The sequence below is a fragment of the Rousettus aegyptiacus genome, unplaced genomic scaffold, assembly GCF_014176215.1.
Source record: "Rousettus aegyptiacus isolate mRouAeg1 unplaced genomic scaffold, mRouAeg1.p scaffold_m13_p_17, whole genome shotgun sequence".
Classification (NCBI taxonomy): domain Eukaryota; kingdom Metazoa; phylum Chordata; class Mammalia; order Chiroptera; family Pteropodidae; genus Rousettus; species Rousettus aegyptiacus.
In genome coordinates, this window is record NW_023416292.1 from 2,922,514 (window position 1) to 2,944,030 (window position 21,517).

General features: G+C 41.2%; 1 protein-coding gene and 1 pseudogene across 2 annotated transcripts in view; both read right to left on the bottom strand.

Annotated features, from left to right (window-relative positions):
* Window positions 1–8,519: 8,519 nt before the first annotated feature.
* Window positions 8,520–21,517, bottom strand: part of DSTYK (dual serine/threonine and tyrosine protein kinase) — a 50,313-nt gene continuing 37,315 nt past the window's right edge. For both annotated transcript variants that reach the window (XM_016140573.2, XM_036234416.1), the window contains 5 exons: window positions 21,209–21,341; window positions 19,517–19,630; window positions 15,411–15,525; window positions 13,346–13,480; window positions 8,520–12,937 (listed from right to left, as the gene is read on the bottom strand). In XM_016140573.2, coding sequence (XP_015996059.1) covers window positions 12,750–12,937; window positions 13,346–13,480; window positions 15,411–15,525; window positions 19,517–19,630; window positions 21,209–21,341 — 685 coding nt within the window. In that variant the 3' untranslated portion in view covers window positions 8,520–12,749. The remainder of the gene's footprint in view (window positions 12,938–13,345; window positions 13,481–15,410; window positions 15,526–19,516; window positions 19,631–21,208; window positions 21,342–21,517) is intronic.
* LOC118612994 lies at window positions 17,797–17,915 on the bottom strand (annotated as a pseudogene).

A 21,517-nucleotide genomic window follows, 5' to 3' on the forward strand; every position in this document is an offset into this window, starting at 1 on the left:
CCCCCTGCTCCTTTTTCTTCTGCTGTCCTTGTGGGCTTCCTGCAGCCCTGCCCCACTATTTCATTGATATCCATGGTCTGTATAAAACTGACATCTCATGGGGTGGGGACGGGACTGAGGAGGAGGCGCCTTTACCCCCTCATGAGTAACTACTCTTCAGCCTCCAGAACTCTGTTGTGGCCCCAGGCCACAGCATGAGGGACAGAGACCTCCTCGGGAAGCCTGCCATCCCCCAGCAGATATAGTCTTCAAATCCACCTGAAGGGGACCTGACACATTCTTGGCTTGACCAAACTTTAGTCAGATTCCCGAATCTTCTCTCAGACCCATCTGCACACTTCTTTGTAAAATCTAGTTTTATTTAAGACCCCTGCTAAGTTTTGATCAGGTTCCCTCGATATTTGATCAGGTTCCTCCACCACCATCCCCAAGGTGATTTATGATGGCCTGTCTCCAGCAAGAATCCTGTTGGGTTGGTTTATCCAAAATCCTTCTTACTCCCTTGTTTCCTTCGAGTAATTTTCAATCCGTTGACCCCCACCTTGCTACTTGGCTATGAATTCACACTTGCCCATACTGTATCTAGACTTGAGCCCCATTTTTCTCTCTGCTATAAAATCCCACTACAGTGGTTCCTATACTTACATGATGAATCAGAATAAAGTCTGCCTTACATTTTTAACAACTGTCATTGATTTTTTTGTTTTTGTTTTTTTTCTTTAACAAGCTCACCATAGCAGTGGCTTCTGCTCCTTAGAGCGAGCCCCTCCTTGGGTGTAGTCATTGAAATGCAGCAGATTATTAAAGTTACCCTTCAGGGAACCCCCGGCCCAGATGGTTCCCGCTCCCCCACCCCCACAACTTGTGAGCGCTTAGCAGCATCCTCAGGCTGCCTCTCCCTTCACTTGCCCTGGCCTGCATCCCTCACCTCAGCTCTGGTTCAGCAAGTTCTTCTCTCAAAGCTGTTTTTGCATCCCAGGGCCACGGGATTGATGACACCAGCTGTTTAGTACCTGACATTGGATGGGGGCCCCATAAATGAGGCTTTGCCAGACATCACACCTGGAAGAGAGATGAGGAGCCCATCTGCCAGCCTCCTCAACTCAGAGGGCCAATGGGAGCCATAATTAAGGAAGGAAAACTGGCCTGGGGATCAGGAGACATGGGTGTTATTCTTGTTCTAGCCTCCAGCTAACTGTGAGATGTACTTTCCTTTCCAGATCTGTGTCCTCTGCTGTAAGAGATGGACTTAAAAGGGATGCTTTAAAACACTGGTCCCCAACCTTTTTGGCACCAGGAACTGGTGCTCATATGAGACTCTGATGCCTGATGCTCTGAGATGAGGCCGAGGCAGCGATGCTAGTACTGGGAGCAGCTGCAAATACAGATGATGCTTCACTCACTGCCCACTGCTCACCTTCTGCTGTGCAGCCCGGTTCCTAACAGACCACAGACAGTTACTGATCCACAGCCTGGGGATTGAGGAGCCCCACTTTAAAGGGTCTTTCCAACTCCAGTTCTGTTTCTGAAAGCCTTCTGAGTGGCTGCCCAGGGATCACCTCTCTCTGGAGAGAAAAGAGGAAACAGTGAAGATCTTTGTTCCAGCTTCTCATTCCACTTACTAGGTCTTCATGACGCCAACTGATGAAGCCTGCCCAGTGCTGGTTATGGCTTTAGAAGCTGGAGGGGAAAGTGACTGTGGGGCTGAAGAACACAGACTCCATGATCTGCCAGCTCTGGCTCCAGCCTTGGGCCAAAATCATGGGCTGTGCCTTGTCCTGAATGCTCTGCAACATTAAAATGGCAGAGACCTTGGACTTCTTCCCTGCCGCCTAAAGGTGAGACAATTTTGAAATGTTATACCAGGTCCACAGCTCCCCATGAGATCAGCTGAGGCCTACTCTGCAGCTGCATTGCACTTCAAATTCTGCTCTGCTCATTCATGCTTTCTTCACCAGCCTAAAGTGTTGATCCTAAAGGTCTAACGGTCTCCCCCGTAAACTTCCTACATATAAATATCTCAGAGTCTGTTTCTCGGGGAGCTAGACCTATAGGAATATGACACATGGCCCACAGGGTCCTTCATGATCTGGACCTGCCAATCTTTCCAGTCTGATTTCTCTCCAGTGCCCCTTTGCCTCTACATTTCAGCCTCATTGAACACTCAGTTCCCCAAACACCAGGTTCTCTTTTACTCTGTGCAAATTCGTGCGTGTTTTCCCATAATTTGTTCAACAAATATTCATTATGCTGCTGTATCAATTATGGTCCTGTCAGGACAGAGATAGCATACTCAAAAGGGGGAACCGAAGGAGGTTTAATGAAGGAGCTATTTAAAAGATGTAAGCAGGGTTATGGGAAACCAACAAAGCATCCTTAGGACTAGCAGCAGTGGAAGGCTCTAATGGTGGGAGGAGGCAAGAGAATTAAAAATGTTAATCAAGCCACAATCAGAGACTGCAATACGCTGATCAGCCCTGCAGCCAGGCCAGGATGAAACCTTCAGAACAAAGGAAGATTTCTGCTGGGATTGCTAGCAACTCATTCCCCACACCTGTGAAGGGGAAACAGGAACCAAGAGTCATTCTCTATGGCTAAAACTCTGGGGAACCTAAGGATTAAAGTCTGGGAACTGCCAGCAGGCTTTTCACGATACATAGTCTTACCTTTTCACAACATACTATTCTCCTTCCTCACTGTATGTCTATATCAAAGGAAATGGGTTAACAAAGTCTTTTAAACTATAACTCACAGGTTCTAAAGAATGATGTATAAACTGAATTCCCTGAACACTCAGCCTCTACTCACTGTCTTTCCACATCTCCCTTGGTCTCTCTTGCTCTCTGCTTCTGAGAGGAGACCACACTCTGTGGAGTGTGACCCCTTTTCTAATAAGCTTTCCTTTTGACTCTAACTCTGTGCGCGCGTTGAATTCTTTCTATACTCTCTGCCAAAGGACCCTCTTCTTCTCCCCGCCACTTGGGGAATTTGCCCTGTCCTGCATCAGCTCCTCAGCTTTGATGGGCTCAAGGGAAGAGAGTTTAGTGGAGCCTGTGCCACGAGAGCTGTAGATGTAGGAGAAAGCCACAAATAGGAGTTGTGACCTTTAGGGAGAAGGCAGCTAGTATCAACTCCGCCCAGCTGGAAGTGTAAAAATCCCCCAACTTCTCTCTCCCACCACCATCTAGACTCCAACTTGTGCAGCTGAACCTAACTGGGAGCCCCAGAGCAAAAGAGGCCAGCATGCTGGAGCACGGAGCAAGGCGGAGCGATGAAAAGTGGACTCGGAGGGGCAAAGGGAGAGCATGTGGCATAATCCCCTGTTGTGTGCCAATCACCAAACAAAGCAGAAGAGCATTTGCCCTCATGTTGTTTACAGTCTCACAGAGAAAAATGGATTTTCATCAGTGAATCATAAAATATAATGAAAGTACCCATTATTTTCATGTATACATAATACATAAAAATTCACCAGGAACTAGCCCATAAAGCAAGTTCCAACAGATTTTTAACAACTGGCATCATACAAAGACCATGTTCTCTTCCCACAATGTAATTGTTATAAATCATTAACCAAAACATAAAGAAATTTATCCTCCCACTTGGAAATTTTAAAACATAACTGTGTAAAACTCAGAACAAAGAAGAAATCACAATGGCAATTAGAAAACACTTAAAACAACAATAACAAAAATGTAACATATTTAAAACTTACAGGATGCAGTTTTATTTAAAGGAAAGTCTGAACTTAAATATTTGTTAGAAAAGAAGAAAGATTGAAAATACATGAGCTAAACATCCAACTTAAGAAGATGGTGCCGTGGAGAGAATGGACAATGGAATATCCCTAAAAAGGAGAGCAAAGAAAATAATTAAGAGCAGGAATTAATGAAATAGAAAACAGAAGCACAATGAGAAACAGCCAAACCGAAAGTTGGTTCTCTGAGAAAAAAAGAGAATGGCTAAATTGCAGCACATTCACACATAGTACGCTGCAGGGAAACCAAATGTACTACAGTGATGACAAGTTAAGTTGGATAAAAGTCAGAGACATAATGAATAAAAAGAAATAAACTTTGTTAAGCAGAGAACAATAAACACAACAGTAACCTTGGAGTGGGAAAGAGGACGAGGGCTGACATCTAGGCGTAGCACACAGGGGCTTCGAAACCACAGTAATGTTAAATATATATGTAATATTTTATAGCTTATAATGTTGCAAAAATTAGACCCTCAAGAAACCAAGCAGCACTCAGGGAGTTGGAGAACTCCCCAGCAATCCCAGAGGGGCTAGTGCTCTGAAGATCTGGTTGGGAGCTCATTTGCAATTTTGCTTAAATAGGGCTCATTTGGCATGGGCTGATTGGTTAATTTGTCCTCAGAGGGTTACAAAGTGCAGGAGTTTCTATGGAGTACAGACAGTTACATTTGTTATTTAGACAAAACAAGCAAAAGGAAGGATGAGTCTTTAGTTAATTTCAAGGTCACGCTTCCCTATGGCCTATGCAGCAAGCATAGCTACAGAAGCAGAACAAAGAGCTGATTAGCCTTTTGAAAATTCCTCTTCAGTAAGGATGTTACAGATGCTTTTTTGCAGGTATCAAATAGTAAATAACTTTTACAAATCATAAGCAAATCCCACTCAGTAAAAGGTCTCAAAGAAACTGCATTTCTCCATGTTACAGCTTGAAACCTGGAGGCTCCCCTTATTTTCAGAGCCTGTGGCTTCATGTTGCACCTGGCATTTCCCCATCCGTTCGCCTTTTCGACTCCTGGATTCTACACATAGAAAGGCTCTGATTTAACACATTTTTAGATGCTTGAGCATCTTTACGATTCATTTCATTGGAAAACCATGTTGAAAGAACAAGGAAAAAGAAAAGAAATAGAAGCCAAATGAGTCTTCTTAAATGAAAAACGAAACAAAACAAAAAAACCCCAAAACTCCAGGGATTTAAAAATGTCCTTACATGAGACCCACTTGTGCCCCTTCCCATGCATTGGCTCCAATCTATGTATCTACTTTCATGACCTCGCCTCCCAGTAGAGCCAGAAAAAGTGGATGTGGATGCTGAGCAGCCCAAGCGGTGAACTGTAGTGAATATCTGTTCACCTGAGGCCAATCGTGAATCTAGGTCCCTTTTCCAACTGCTCTTTGATTACCTTTTAGGAATTATATCTCCACCACTGAATGCAGTTTTCCTGAGCAAGGAAATCTAGGTTCCAGCCTTTTACCGTGGAATTTGGAGTTGGGTAGAGCCTTCCAGTTCTGAAGCAACACAACTAGGAGATAGCCTAAGGACCTATATTGGGCCAGTCAAGAAAATTCTCCTTGGCGGCCAAAATACGTGGGAGTAAAGATGGGTCTTCACAGCCATAGTGAGGCCTTCATGGTAGCCTACAGATCTACCCTGGTTCCCATCCACTGATTCTGTGAGCCCGATCTTTCAGTTTCCTGTTGATTTTGTGAGCCCCTAATATCTTTCCAATATATACTTCCTTTTCCCTAAATTAGCCATTTCTTTCATTTTCTTAAATTATGAGAAAAATAGTTGTTCATAACAGATGCACAATGCGATAACGGAAATTCAATAAACCGAAAGTTGGAAGTTCTCTCCCTAGGAATACCACTATCATCAGTTTGATATATATCCTTAAAAACTTTTTTATGTGCAAACATAGAGAGATGGACTAGATCTTGATAATTTGGGGCTATGGGGAATGGAAGGGATTTTTTTTACAAAAAAAAAAAGGAGTCATACTAAAATATGACTCCTTATATAAATATGACTTCTTATATAAATTATTTTCTCTCCGAACGATATAGTATAAATATCTTTCTACATAGAGATCTGTCATTCCTTTTAATAGCTGTACAGTATTCCATGGCAAGCTTAATAATTTAATCTTCCCTTGTTGTCAGACATTAACATTGCCTGCAACTTTTTTTAGTATTACAAATAATGATGCAATAAACACCCTTATACTTATCTAGTTTTGCACACCTGTGCAAATATTTCCGTAGGTGGGGACTGCCTAGAAATTTGCATAGCAAAAGAAATAGACACTTAAAATGTTTATAATAGGTATGCCAAACTGTCCTTTTGCAGCTATATCCACTTCCCAATGACATAGGAAAATGCTCATCTCCCAGAGTTTAAACAGGTTTTTATTATTTTCTGTAATCTGACAGATGGAGATATCTTTTTGGTTTTCATATGTATTTCCTTGATTACTATGAGGATAAATATCTTTTTAAAATATTCTAAAAATTTGCTTTTAGAATTTGATTTCTTCATTTACTAGTTAGCAATATAAACCTCTTATCAGTTACATATTGCAATTATCCTCTCCAAATTAATGATTTGTCTTAATTTTGCTTTTGATGTCTTTGGCTGTATATATGTTCTTTGTAACTTCTATCACTTTTTTTTTTATGGCTTCTGGGTTCCTGATCACACTCAAAAAAGTTCCAAACTATGAATGAACACATTTACACACATTTTTCCCCAAAGGCCGCATGGTATCCTGGTTAGTTGTAGAATCAGTGGTTCTGGAGCTGGACTTCTTAGATTCAAATCCCAGCTCTGGCATTTATCAGTTGCATGACCCTGGTACTTAATTTTCTCATTAGTAAAATGGGATTCTTGTGAGGGTTAAGTGAGAAATATATGTGAAGCATTTAGAATAGTGCCTAGTATATAGTAAATATTCAATGTGTGTATAATTATCTTATTCGGTTTTTTTTCTGTTTTTGTCTGTTTTTTTTTTTTTTTTTAGTTAAGACAGTATAAGAAGTCATTTATTGTACACGTTACACTCAGCCACAACTAAGAACAGAATTAATCCAGAATATCACAGGTCCAGAGCAAAGGACCATAAGGGACCATTGTTGTTTTTGTATGAGCAAGGTAGGTCTCAAAAGGTGGGTGCAGCAATCAGATGGTGACAATGTCCTAGATCCATTAAATTTTAGACAGCAGGCATACAGTCCAACAATCTGTGCCAGCATCCCTGGCCTGTGGCTTTCTTTGTATCTACTACGGCTTCCACAGGTACACAAGCTAACAGTTTACCTGGACCTCTGCCTCACGTTTCTTCTTTTGCTCTTCTGCCTGTGCATTTGCTTCTTCCTCCACTTCACTTCATGATGTGGTGGTTTCTGTCTGTTTTTTGAACATTCGAACAGTGCTAAGGCTGAAAGAGGTCCTTTATTATAGTTTTTATTTACATTTAGACCTTCAGTATACCTTTTTTTTTTTTTTTTGCATTTTTCGAGTCTTTTTTCCCCTTAGTTGAATAGCCAGTTTTATAAAACTGTCTATTTTCCCACTAACTTGAAATGCCACCTTCAAAATATACCAAGGAACAGGCCATCCACAGAAGGGCCCAGAGAGACCTACCATGGCCACCCATGGTAATTGCCCTTGAAAGGCTATTCAATTAACCCTTCACGGATTCCCTGGGATCCTACTAACGCAGAAATTTCAAAGTTGAATTTAACAATGTTTGGTAGGTCTTTCCCCTTTGAGCACCATCCCAACATGGGACCAGGAAGTCCACTCCAGTTGCTCTACTCAAGACAAGCCTGCTGAGGGATGTGTTCTTGGAAAAGCATGCCCAATCTAAAATGTATACTACAAGATATTTTCTCCAAATAATGGTTAGAGAGGAGTTAAGAGAACTTTATAGTAGGAGACTATGGGGTCTATGTATATACGATGGGATATTTAGCTGTCCATATGGCTGGACTTTGTGGAGAGTTCACAAGTGTAAGAGGCTCATCTGCATGAAATGACTTCTATGGGGCAGAGAACCACCGAGATTCACCTTTAGCTTTTCCTTTAAGACTTAATCACAAACTCGTCAACTGTTTAAGGTATGCTGCCATCTCCTGGCCAAACTTGTGTTGCAGTCAAATTGCAAGCCGTTTACAGCAGTGGTACAGCCTTTCAAGCATGTTATGGTAACCCCCCAAAAAACATACTCTTCTGGAGAAGGTGGCATACTGCTGCTGACATTTCCGGGTGACTACAGATAGTGTCACTCTGCTGGTAGTAGCCTATGATGGTGCCTGCCTAACAAGGAAATCTGAAAGTGGAGTGAGCCAAAATACAAAATTCAAATATTCCAAACGCAGATATACTGGTATAGATTGCATCTCCAGATTCTCTCAGTGTAATAAAGAATAGCTAGGCTCATGCATGAACTCAGAATGCTGCAAGTTTGTCTTGAAAAGAAGCTGAAGAAAAGGGTGTGAATCCAGGAAAGGCTCCGAAAAATAAACTGTTTTCACCATACCTTGCCCCGCCTTCTCAGCTGACCCACCTCCCACTCCTTCGCCCCACCCTCCAGTAGTGGCAATGTTAAGTATGTGAAAGAGCAATCTATGGGGGAGTGACATGTCCCATCAATCTCTAAGGCAAACGGAAAGACATCTGAAAGACAGGGAAGAGAACAGGAAGCCTCATGTTAACCGAGCGTGGTAAGGGGAAACAAATGCCAAACACACACAAACCTAAAACGTTAATGTGATCTTTATTATACAGCACATTTGGTATTTTGTGCATCCCAACAAGTATACAGAATACTCTATAAAACCAAACCCCAAAACACCTTCAAAAATACACTAAATGAAGACTTAGCCCATAGTTGCATCTTTTAAACACACACACAATTCCTGCTCTAACAGTGTGAAAATGTAACAAATGGAAAGAGACAGCACAAGAAAGGAGAGAATGTTAGAACTGAAGTTTGTGCCAAAGTAATTTCTCTTGTTATTGCACTTTTATTCTACACACTTAGTATGTTACACTTTTACTTAACACTGTAATAAACATTAGAGCTTTAAAACAAAACCATTACATAAAGACAAAAGACAACAAGCTGTTCAGACCAATTTTGTGTTCACCCCTTTAGGGAAGATGGCCTTCCTAGTGCCAGGTGCTCACACAGAGTCTCTGCCATCATCTCAATTGGACTGGATGTTAACGAAGCAGATGAAATTAAAAAACAAAAAACAAAAAACAAAAAAAAAAACCCTTTTTAAAACAGTAGTGCCACTTGAAATCCCCAAGGGAGTTTGCAATACGATTTTCTCAAGGTTACTCCTTCCTTACCCACCTTAACATCCACACTAGCCCTAACCCACTCCACCTCCAAATTTAGGACAAACTTTTTTCTTTTAAAGAGAAAGTGGGTTATTTGGTTCAACAAATCCAAAAATCAAGTTCTGAACACTCAAAGCAACTCCTCTTTTGGCAATAAGCTCTTGGAGGACCGCTTAGCCCGCTCTGATGCAGGGTGGACTTTGGAGGTTCCCCATTAGCCAGATGGAACACCAAACAGGCCTTTTTGCCAAAGCAAGGCCAGAGGGAGTCTCTATTCCCGCAAGTGCTACTGTAGCCACCAGTCCCCCCTTGGCTCTCAGTGCTGAATAATAAACCAAAGTATAAAGTGTCATTCAGTGCAATTATCACGTTGCAGCTCTGCCACCCCAAACCACTTCTCCTGTATGAAAAATACTTTTACAACAGGTTTGGCACCTCAAGCAAAGACGAAAAAAATAATGCATTGGAGAGCTGGCGGGTACCGCTTGAAAGTTGTACCATTCACCTGCTTCTATCTGTGGTAGTAATACATCCTCTCCTCCACTGTTCCCTTGAATTTTAGTGTTAAAAATTAGGAGAAGTTGCTGCCTAAGCTCTGTCCCCATGAAACTGATGGAGTCACAAGTGACTCTCTTTGGTCTGGGAAGAACCCGCGCAGCTCTCCTTCCCAAGGCTTGCTCAATCAATGAGCTTCTCTCCGCAGAGGATCAAGGGAACTTGGGCATGTCTGTGGAAACCTCACCCAAAAGAGCATTCTTTAACCTTTCTGCTGGCTCCCTAGGCACAGGGTCAGCCCCTCCTGGCTGCAGACTCCATCATTTCTTCCAACTGCTCTGCAGGAAGGTCCCTCACTCAGTTCTGAAGGAACATAAGTGATCAGACTTCAAGTGCATTAAAAATGGCCAGGTGACATTCCTTTTCAGGTTGGGGTAAATTGCCCTAATTAAGCTGATTAGAAGGACAGAACATAGTAAGAGTAATTCTTTCATCCCATCCTTCTTCCTCCCCCAGACACAATCTTACCTCACCACTTGGAGGCACATACACCCAAAGCCATAAGGTAAAATCTTCAGACTTTGGTTTTTCTGAGCCCCTGAGAGCCCAAGTGCCACCAGACTTCTTTGAAAACCTAGTGTCTTCCCAAGTAATATACAGTACAGTACATTTAACGGCATTCCATCACTTTACTAATAATGGGTGCCAAGGAACAAAGAATCCAAAATTAGCCGATAATGTTATAAAACGAAAGTAAAGTACACACCTGTTATACATATGTATTCCTGCACTCAGCCTGCTGAGTCTTTAAATACACTTCCAAATACCTACACGTGGGCTTTGGCTGGCCTGGAGGAGACTCCCAGGAATATTTTGCACCTTTTCTTTCTTTAATGAACTATAACACAACTACTCATCTTTCAGTACTTCATCCCTTCCTTCTCAATCAAAAAATGTGGGGAAACTGCTAGAAAACTGGTGTCTGAGCAGACTAAACTATAAAGGACAAACTGCAAAGGGACTCTGGATGGAGAAAAACCCACCGTCTTATCTGTGAGTAGGGGTATGAGCTAAGACTTCCAAAGAATATTAGGAATGTGGCCTTCATGACAGGGGCACAGACTCCTGATCACAGCTAGCTAAAGAAAGACAGTCTGGAAAAGGGAACACTATAAAATCTTTCTTGAAATGTCATACAGAAAGACTTACACTGATTTTTCAGCAAGTAGAGACTACTTGCCTCTTCTTTTGTAACTTGGCTTCTTGGAATGCCCATCACAGTCCCCACAAGGCAAGGGGTTACTGCTGGCAAGAATAGTGAGTGACCTGATGTAAAGCTAAATGAGTGTTAAAAAGTCTGAGACATGTACTGAACATTCCAGCCAAAGGAGGCTGGGGCCTACAGAACCCAAAGACACTGGGTCAGTTACTTTATCATTTGCAAGTAACAAGGTTTTGAGCATTATGTTGAGTTTTTGAAGGGCTACAAGTGCTTAGGAGGCTACTATGTTCAAACATATAATCAGAGCCAAAAGAACCAAAGTTAAAAATTGAGCTTTAAAGTTATGAGAAACATTTCTTGTAGACTCCATTCATACCCTGTTAATGTTCAAAAGATGGTCATTCTGTCACAAACAACCCTAGAAAATTCCAATAATAAATCTGCATATTATCTTAAACATCTGCTCAGGGACCTGTTTCACACAGTTTGGGGTCAGGTACTAGGGAACAACTGCAGTGCCTGGGGACTGGGGAGTTGGGAGGAAGCTACTCTCCACTATTTAGTCCTTGATCTATGTTTTTCTAACTCTAATGGACCATTTTGATTGAGGGAGGCTTGAAGTCAACATCTAAGATGCATCAATGTTTAAATTGTTCCAGAACCTTCCTTTGACTGGCATCAGAATTTCTCTTCTGATCTATACTCCATGACAAACTCCAGAAGACGCACCTAACCTCCCAACTGCAAAGGACCCTTCCAAGACACTGACACGCAGGGAAAAGGGGCACACACAGAACTACAAAGAATATTCTTCTTTTTCAGCTAGTTCATTCCTTCTAACATTATATTTAAAATAAGGTAAAAAGAAGGGACAAGTTGCAGAAGAAACCTTGGTTAAAAAGCTCATTGATCAAGTTTAAAAATATCAGTGTGTTACATTCAAACACAAAAAGAGTTTCTGATTTTAAGTTTTAAAAAACAAGCTGGTATCCTTCTAGTGGGTTTGTATGGAGGCCACGGCCTCCAGATCATTGCCCACTTCTCAGGGTCACCAAATATTTCACGCTGGGTCAGTTTTACTCAGACACAAACTGCTAAGTACCATGTTAACTGGTGCTTCCTTATCTTGAGAACAAAAAGAAAAAAAATCAAGACCCAAGGGCAGGAGAGACTCTGTTCCAGGGGCTGCAGTAACTTGAAATCCATTAGCCTATACATGCGCGCGCGCGCGCACACACACGCACAAACACACACACACATTTTTCTTTTTGTGGCCTCTTAGTGATGTAACCATGAAACCCTCCTGCAGAAGCCAGGGCTATGTGGTCCTATAAATGTAAACACTGGCACTGTAAGGAACAGATAGCTTTGTTTCTAGCTTCATCACTGCAGCCTCTAGCTGTTGCAACCTGAGTACAGATAGCAGGGACCAGGTAGCCACAAGTTAATCTTTGCTCCTATGTTTTCACAATCCCAGAACTAAGCTCAAATTTTCTAAAAGTCCTGACTAGATAAAACCACACTATTCTTAGTTAAAGCCAAAATTATGAAAATTACAGTTTTTAATACTATTGCAATTATAGTGTCCCATTTGTCTTAAAAAACATACGGTGAACAGACAATGGTAACGTTTGCCTCCTTTTCAGTTCTGAGGCCAGAACTTTGCCTTCTCCAGCTTTTACCAATGTCCTAGATAATCTTTTGCTAAAGGGACAGTTTGGGGCACCAGTGAACTGCTGAATATGTTCAGCCATCTGATTGCACTATCTGGGAGTCATCTCTGCCTGGGGAGGTCTCAAACCGCCTAGCAAGCATCAATTCCCTAGGAAGCTCTCTGTAAGGAACAATTGTCAAATTCTTCCCATAGCCAAAAGGTGAGGGAAAGGAAGGAAATAAAGAATGGAAGAGAAAAGTCTTTGCTTTCAAGTAGAATCATCCAGTCCTCTGTTTGGCTGCTCAGAATTTGACTTGCACAGCCGATCCATGATGCCCTGGAGCATGGGCTGGACAATGCCCAAGAGAGGTCTTTGAGAAGGGTCACCGTCCCAACAGGCTTCCATCAGTTGCCAGCACTCTTCATCAAACACAGGAAGACGCTCTGGGCGGGCCCCTAGAGAAAGGAGCATGGAAATAAGACCACAGTCAGTAAGAGGGGAACCAATACACCCAAGAGGCATGATCAGCTCACAGGCTGATGACTCAGATGGCACTCAGGATGCTAACAGTTGGAATAATCTTTGTCTTGAATGGCAAATGTCTAGGTTAGAACCTAATAGTAACAGTGATGAAGAACTATAATACACTGGCATAGGAAGTTGAAGAACTGGAAATTTTAAAGGAAAATGCCTATTTGAGACAGTTTAGTACAATGCTGGCTGGAATCAAAGGTTTGACTTAAGTGGCTTTTCTGGATTCCACGATGATTTAAATGTATACATGGTGATGAGAGGCACCTGCTGCATTGCCTGGTCTGCTCTCAACGGGGGAATTAGGACAAAGTAGGGCTTGTGGCTCTTACCTCTCCGCACATTGTTCCAGAGATGGTCTTTGCTGGCACATCTCTCAAATGCCTCAGGGAGCTTGACAGAGCCTGAGCAGATATACCAGAAAAGAATGCCAAAAGCGTAGACATCCACGGAATTATCATACTTCCCTACAGCAAGAAAGGATGATAACAAGCAGTGAGCCAGGGAGAGGAATCAACAGCATTGCCACTAATTTGCATCTGTAGAGGACTTTACACACTTTTCCCTAAAGTCTTTAATATCTATTATCTCTTGTAACAACCATGTTAGGCAAGACACATTCATAATGCCCATTTTATAACAGAAAAAACTATGGCACTGAAAGTCAAAGCTAGAGTTTAAGAGAGCCAAGACTAGAATCTGAAAAAGGAGAAGGAAAACGGCCTTTTAATTCAATGGAATTGTCAAAAAGATTAATCCCGAAAGGTCGTATTACAGAAATAAAGTTGGGAAATACAGGTGGATGGGTAGGTTGGACCAGAATATAAAGGTTTTTAAAGTCAGACAGAAGAGTGGATTCGGTGGACAGCAGGAAGTCATTTATGTTTTAGAGTAAGAGGTCACACAGAAGTATTTTAGAAAGACTATTCTGACAGCAATAGGATGGACTGTAGTAGAAACAATCAAAGGAATCTAAATATAAAGTAGTCAAAATAAAATAATAGCACTGGGAACAGAAATTTAAAAAAAAAAGTAAATCTAGAGAAAGAAAAATGATGACTGCATACTTCATTCTTACATGAGTAGGACCATGGCTCTCCAGCTAACTCCTAATTCTCATGAGTATCACTCAGTGAAGGGTTAGGGGAAGACTTGTGCATGAGGCTGATGACAGAAATACAAATATACTGCTAATTTAACTCTTACCAACACTATGGTTACCTCTTCATCTTCCACAATAATAATACAACCCTCCTCTTCCACTCAGGCTCAAAACCTTGGAGTCATCGCTGAGTCATTCTTTTTCTGTTCATCATCTGAACCAAGTTAATAACAATATCTTACCTGTTCTTCCTCTGAATTATCTCAAATATGTCATTTTTTGTTTGTTTCAGTACTACTTCCAACAAAATCCTGGAGGTAACCCCCACTATTTCCCTACCTTGATTCTTGCCATGCAAGTCCCCTCTCCCTACTGCTGTAAGCAGATCTTCCAGAAACATTTTTCATTCCTTACCTGCTCAAAAGCTCAATAGCAGCTTAATTCTTCCACATTAAGCCTTCTGCATGAATTTCAAGCTCAATGTATTTTATCTCCAACCTGGTTTGCCTATTATCCCCCAAATGGATTTCCTTCCTGTCATGCTTATTTCTATTCTGCAATTTTCCTCACATTTCCTATTCTCCAGAATTTTCTTTCCTTCATGGTTAAACTGTGGAGACAGAAAGAGCTAGATTCCAATCTCAGCTCCATGACTTCTCGTCAGTGTTCTGAGGTAGTTTCTTCAGCAATCTGGCCTTGACTTAACTTTATCCATGGTATGGACATAAAAATGCATCAGCATCACCACAGAATTGTAGTGAAGATTAAATGGAATAAAATATATGGAAAAACATACACTATCTAGCTCATATATATTTAATAAATGAGTTCCCTTCCCACCAATTTTTCCAGATCTGACTCAAGTTCTACCTAAAAGCTCACCTGTACCAGAAAACTATCCATCATTCAACCTTCGTTTATCCCTTCTTTGAACGCCAACATTGCATTATGTAGCATTTAATTAGCACTTCAGGACAACTCCTAATACATAGGAACTATTCAATCGATACTTTATGATTAAATAACTGGTTGATTATGGCAATTACTACACTAACAGCCCAGAGAGACAACCAAAAGCATAGTTGCTGACTCCTATTTGCACTTTTCTTTCTGACTCCTTTACCTCTTCACTTTTCCTCCTACTTGTCTTAGGTTTCCCGTTCTGTTCTGTTTTCTCCCTTGCCTGTGCCAGATCTGCCAGTAGTACTTGTAGATATAACTCTTAGCTCAAGGGGTAGCACTCAGGGTTATGGAATAGAGCCTTGCCCAAGCCCACTCCATGCCCTCTGGCTTACCTGTGAAAAGTTCAGGAGCCATATGGATTGGTGTCCCCACAATGCTGCCTGACATCATGGCCTCTGGCTTGCAGAATCCTAAGTCAGTGATCTTGGCACGGTTCTGCTTGTCCAACTGCCAACAAAGCAGGGCAAGAGTCACCTTGTGTCTGGGCCTGCAGACAGTTGCATCCCCAAACTCACAAGGAGGTATCTACCTCACAGAAGTAGTTAATCTCACCTCCAGATTCATTCCAGATTCATTCCTAGCACTGTCTTCTGCCCAGACAGACTGTAAGCCTGATGGCAGGGACTGCCGTTTTCATCTTTGGATTCCCAGCACTTACCACAGTGCCTAAAACTACCAGGAACTCAACATATCTTGAAAGAATGAATAAGTTAAGAACACTGAGGAAAGTATCTTAGTTCCTGATTATTCTCCTCTGACCTCACTCTCCAGGTCAGAAGGTTGCTAAGAAAGTTGCTAAGAAAGTCCTTTGCTCAGCTGAGGCAAGTTTCTTGAATTCCCTGTGGTTTCCTTTCCTAAAGGATCAAGAGGATAAATCTGTGTCTTATTTGGTTATTAATAAGCCTTAGGTTTCAGCCTATATATTTAGGAAGACCTTTCCTCAAATTGCTGCATCTTTATACATCATTTAAGTATTGCCAGAACACCTCAGTGATAATCTATTTTCAAAAGAAGCATGTCAAAAGATTGTTTGTAATTTAGATAATAGGACTGGTGGGTTCATGACTATCTTCTCTTTTAAGGTGCATTTATTTATCCATCTCAGCCCTCATTCAGGCCCTCTGATCAAACCTTAAACAATAATAAGACCTGGAATCTTTAAAATATCAATGTCACAAAAGCAAAAAAGGGCAGGACGATTCTAGATTAAAGGAGGCTAAAGAAACATGTCAACAGAATGTACTGCATGATCCTTGGGTTGGACCTTGGATCAAACAAATAATCTGACCACATCTGAGATAACTGGACATATTTGGGACAATTGGAAAATGTTGATACCGATAGTATTTTAACTAATAGTATTATATCAATGTTAAATTTCTTGGGTGTGACAATGGCATTTTAGAAGAATGTCCTTTTTCTTAGCAGACACAAGCTGACCACAGGCAGACCTCAGAGATGTTGCAGTTCATCCCTGACTACCTCTATAAAGTCCACGTTGCAATACAGTGGGTTACATGGAGTTTTGGTTTTCCAGTGCACATAAAAGTTATGTTTATACTATAGTCTATTAAGTATAATGCAAAAGCATTATATCTAAGAAAATAATGTGTATACCTTAATTAAAAAGTACATCGTTGCTAAAAAAAAATGCTAATCATTATCTGAGACTTTAGTGAGTCATAATTTTTTTGCTGGTGGAGGGTCTTGCCTTAATGTTGATGGCTGCTGACTGATCAGGATGGGAGTTGCTGAAGACTGGGGTGACTATGGCAATTTCTTAAAATAAGACAACAATGAACTCTGCCACATCAATAGACTCTTCCTTTAACCAATGATTTCTCTGTAGCAGTGTGATGCTGTTTATAGCATTTTACCCACAGTAGAACTTTTTTCAAAACTGGAGTCAGTCCTCTCAAACCCTGCTGCTGCTTTAACAACTAAGTTATGTAATACGCTAAATCCTTTGTGGTCATTTCAACAATCTTCACAACTTCTTCATCAGGAGTAGACTCCATCACAAGAAATCACTTTCTTTGCTCATCTATAAGAAGCAACTCCTCACCCATTAAAATTTTATCATGAGATGGCAGCAATTCAGTCACATCTTCAAGCTCCAATTCTAATTTCTCCACTGAAGTTTTGAACCCTCAAAGTTATCCATGAGAGTTGGAATCAACTTCTTTTACACTCCTGTTAGTGTTGCTATTTTAACTCTTCCATGAATCACAAATATTCTTAATTGCATCTAGAATGGTGAATCCTTTTCAGGTTTTCAATTTACTTTGCTCAGATAATCGGAGGAATCACTATCTATGGCAGCTATTGCCTTACGTAATGTATTTCTTAAATAATAAGACTTTGAAATTACTCCTTGGTCCATGGGCTGTAGTTTGGATATTGTGTTGGCAGACATGAAAACAACAATAATCTCCTTGTACATCTCCATCAGAGCTCTTGGGTGACCAGGTGCATTGCCAGTGAGCTATAATATTTTGAAAGAATATTTTTTCTGAGCAGTAGATCTCAACAGTGGGCTTAAAATACTCAGCAAACCATGTTGTAAACAAGGCTTTCTTGTTCCACTTATAGAGCACAAGCAGAGTATATGTAGCATAATTTTCTTTTTCTTTTTTTTTTTAGGTGAGGCAAACCTTGATTGACCTCACAGATTGCAAGGACCTTGTCAGTTTACAATCCCTTACTTTTTATTTTTTATGCCTACAGCACCTGGTCTTCCTAGGTGGTCTCCCATCCAAGTACTAACCAGGCCCAACCCAGCTTAGCTTCCGAGATCAGACAGGATTGGGCTTGTTTGGGGTGGCATGACCATAGACTATTTAGCATAATTCTTAAGGGCCCTAGGATTTTCGGAATGGTAAATGAACACTGACTTCAACTTAAAAGTCACCAGCTGCATTAGCCCCTAACAAGAAAGTGAGCCTGTCCTTTGAAGTTTTGGAGCCAGGCATGACTTATTCCTAACAATAAAAATTCTAGATGACATCTTCTTCCAATAGAAGGATGTTTCATCTACACTGAAAATCTGTTGTTTAGTGCATTCGCCTTCATTAATTATCTTAGCCAGAGCTTCTGGATGACGTCCTTCAGCTTCTACATCAGCACTGGCTTCTTCACCTTACACTTTGATGTGACGGGGAAAGTTTCTTTCCTTAAAACTCATGAACCTTTGCTGGCTTCAAACTTTTCTTCTGCAGCTTCCTCACCTCTCTCAGCCTTCAAAGAATTGAAGAGAGTTAGGGTCTTGCTCTGGATTAGGCTTTGGCTTAAGGGAATGTTGGGGCTGGTTTGATCTTCTATCCAGACCAATAGAACTTTCTCCAAATCGGCAATAAGGCTGTTTTGCCTTCTTATCATTCATGTGTTCACTGGAGTAGCACTTTTAATTTCCTTCAAGAACTTTTCCTTTGCATTCACAACTTGGCTAATTGCTTGGCGCAAGATGCCTGGCTTTCGGCCTATGTTGGCTTTCAATGTGTCTTCCTCACTAAGTTTAAGCATTTCTAGCTTTTGATTTAGAGTGAGAGATGTGCAACTATTCCTTTCATTTGAACACTTTGAGGCCATTGTGAGGTTGTTAACTGGCCTAACTTCAATATTGTTGTGTCTCAGGATATCAGGAGGCCGAGGAGAGGGAGTGAAAGAGAGAATGGCTGGTCAATGGAGCTATCAGAACACACATATTTATAGATCAAATTTGCCATCTTATATGGGCATAGTTTGTGGTGCCCCAAAACAATTACAGGAGTAACATCAAAGATCACTGATCATACATCACCATAATAAATGTAAAAAATGAAAAAGTTTGAAAAATTACAAGAATTACCAAAATGTAAAAAAAAAAAAAAAAAAAAAAAAAAAAAGTGACCAGAGACTCAAAGTGAGTAAATGCTGTTGGAAAAAAGGCACTGATAGACTTGCTCAACGCAGGGTTGCCACAAACCTTCAATTTGCAAAAAACACAGTATCTGTGAAGTATATTAAGCAATATGAAATAAAACAAGGTATATCTGCATTTAGGAGTGACGTGCTATCTGCAACTTCTGTACAGTTCAGTAAAAAAGTGGGGGGGGGATGGGGAGGGGGAAAGGGAGAGAAAGATACAGATATGGAGACTACACTAGGAAAAAGAGAGGCTATGAGTCTGAGTGAATGGTATATGGGATTTCATTGTACCACTCTATGAACTTTTCTGTAATTTTAAATTGTTTCAAGTGTTGGGAGAAAAAAAATCTAAAGCAATATAAACTGGATCTGTGATGCCAGTCTTCCCTACGCATTACTATCCGTCCACTCTGCTGTTAACCATACTACTTACCCGCTAGTCTTTTCCTGTGGCTAAACTTGCATGTACCTTCCAAAGGTCACTTAACCCACAGAGGTGCTGTGTTGTTTTGGGGAAACAGCTCTTACTTACCAGCACGTTTTTTAGTTTGATATCACGGTGGACAAGTCCCTGGCTGTGCAGGAAGCGGATTCCTTCCACCACATCTAGGGCTATCTGCAAACGTGTCTCCAGGGTCAGCCCGGCCTTGGGGAGACAAAAGAGCATGCTTGTCACTAACAAGACAACTTCTCAATCCACCTTGCTTACACCAACTGAGAGCTCCGTGTGGAGTACTGAAAGACTGACTGCACTAGGGTATACAAGACAGAAAAATGGATGGAAAAAAATGGAAGAGGAAAGCAGTTAGGAGAGGGAAGTAGAGGAAAAGCAAAAAATGGTGAGCTATAAAGGCCAGATAAAATCCCTTGAAGGCTGCACTTAGGCCAGCTGGAGAATCCCCGCATGTGACTAGGAGAGATGCAACCCCATGACTAAAGGCAGGAGCTCGTGCTAACTTGTAAACAAACTCTAGAACTGTCCTTGAGGCTCCAAGTAAGTATTTATAGGTCCCTCAGCCAGATCCATTGCTTTGTAGGCCCAGTTGGGCCAGTCTGGGTTTTATGGATTTAAATACCAAAGTCACTCATCTTACTTCTACCAAGCCTCCAATTAAGGGTCTCCTGAAGTCTGGAGAATGTTACATCATTCAGCAAAAAGCTCAGATACGGTTCTCCAGCCCACCTGAGGGGGAAGCATCAGAGAACGTGGAGCTTAACTCCTCTGAAACGAAGAGGGAAAACCACTTGGTATCATTTTCTTCATCATACTGATTTCTCATGACTCTTGCAAGCATTTCTAAGGCTTCCTTTGTTCTACTTCTGGAAGCTTCCATATAAACTGGTATAAGAGAAATCTGTGAGAAAGAACCTACCTAGATGTTGTGGAGTTAGCTTTTCCCCAATTCTACTCAGTTCCAGCATAGAGAACAAAAGTAGCCGCTCTATTTCCTTTTTGGTGGTTATTTTAGATGAGGGAAACTCAACATCCAACTCAGGGTATTTCACCTTCACCTAAATAAAATCTTTCAATAACTTCTCATAGTCTGTAACAGAATTTGAATTCTATGGAAAATCTTAACACTTTTATCCTCTATAATTTGTATGGAACATTTCTTTGCACATTATGCCACTCTCCCCAACAATTCCCTAAATGAACCAGCTGCTCCAATAAAACTAGTGTCCTTATCGGCCTTCCAGCGCTATTGCCATTATGCTATTTCCTCCCCCTGGAATGGCCTCTTTCCAGTTGCCCAAATTTTATCCGTCAAGATATACTTATCAAATTCAAACACTACATCTTCATCAAACATTTACTGACTATAATTTCCTTAAAAGCTCCTGGCAATTACACTTTTGACACCCCTTTACAGTGCTCAATACAGGGCTTTATCCAAATAGTCACTAATAAATATGGGTTGACTAAAAAACAAAAACTGGCTTTATCCATTGACAGGAAAAAAAGAGAACAGCAGAGGTATAGGAAGCTTTTCTAGTTCTTTCCCACTACCACAGGAGGTAAAAGTACTCTAGTTGTGAACTGGGCCAAAAAACAGATTGAAAAATTTTTAAGGTTTTTTGGAAACAAAAGTAATAAAGCTTGATTCTTCCAACTATGTCTATAAAAGCTAGAAGCTCTGAACAAACAAGAAAGGATGAAACACCAGAAAGAAACTTGCAGATCTAGCTGCCAGCTGGGTCTCACTCTGTCCTCGCCCTGCCTCACCTTCAGCCCAGTGTAGAGGTCCCGGTGTAGCCGCTCCATAATGAGCAGCACAGCGATGCTGGAGCCACCGCCGTAGTTGTAGTCGATGACAGAACCATGGAGATCTACCAATCGCTCATGCTTTGGCAGAGACCTGGTGGGAAGGAGAGAGGTTTAGGTTACAATGCACGGCATACCACACCTGGGAAGGAACCACCTTGAGACCAAGCTTAGTCCAGGTCCACAGGTGATGGCCCTCAGTACAGAGGGAGGGCAAAGAGAATAGCCTCTTGAGCAAGGATGAAGAATTATGGAATCTAAAAATGGATA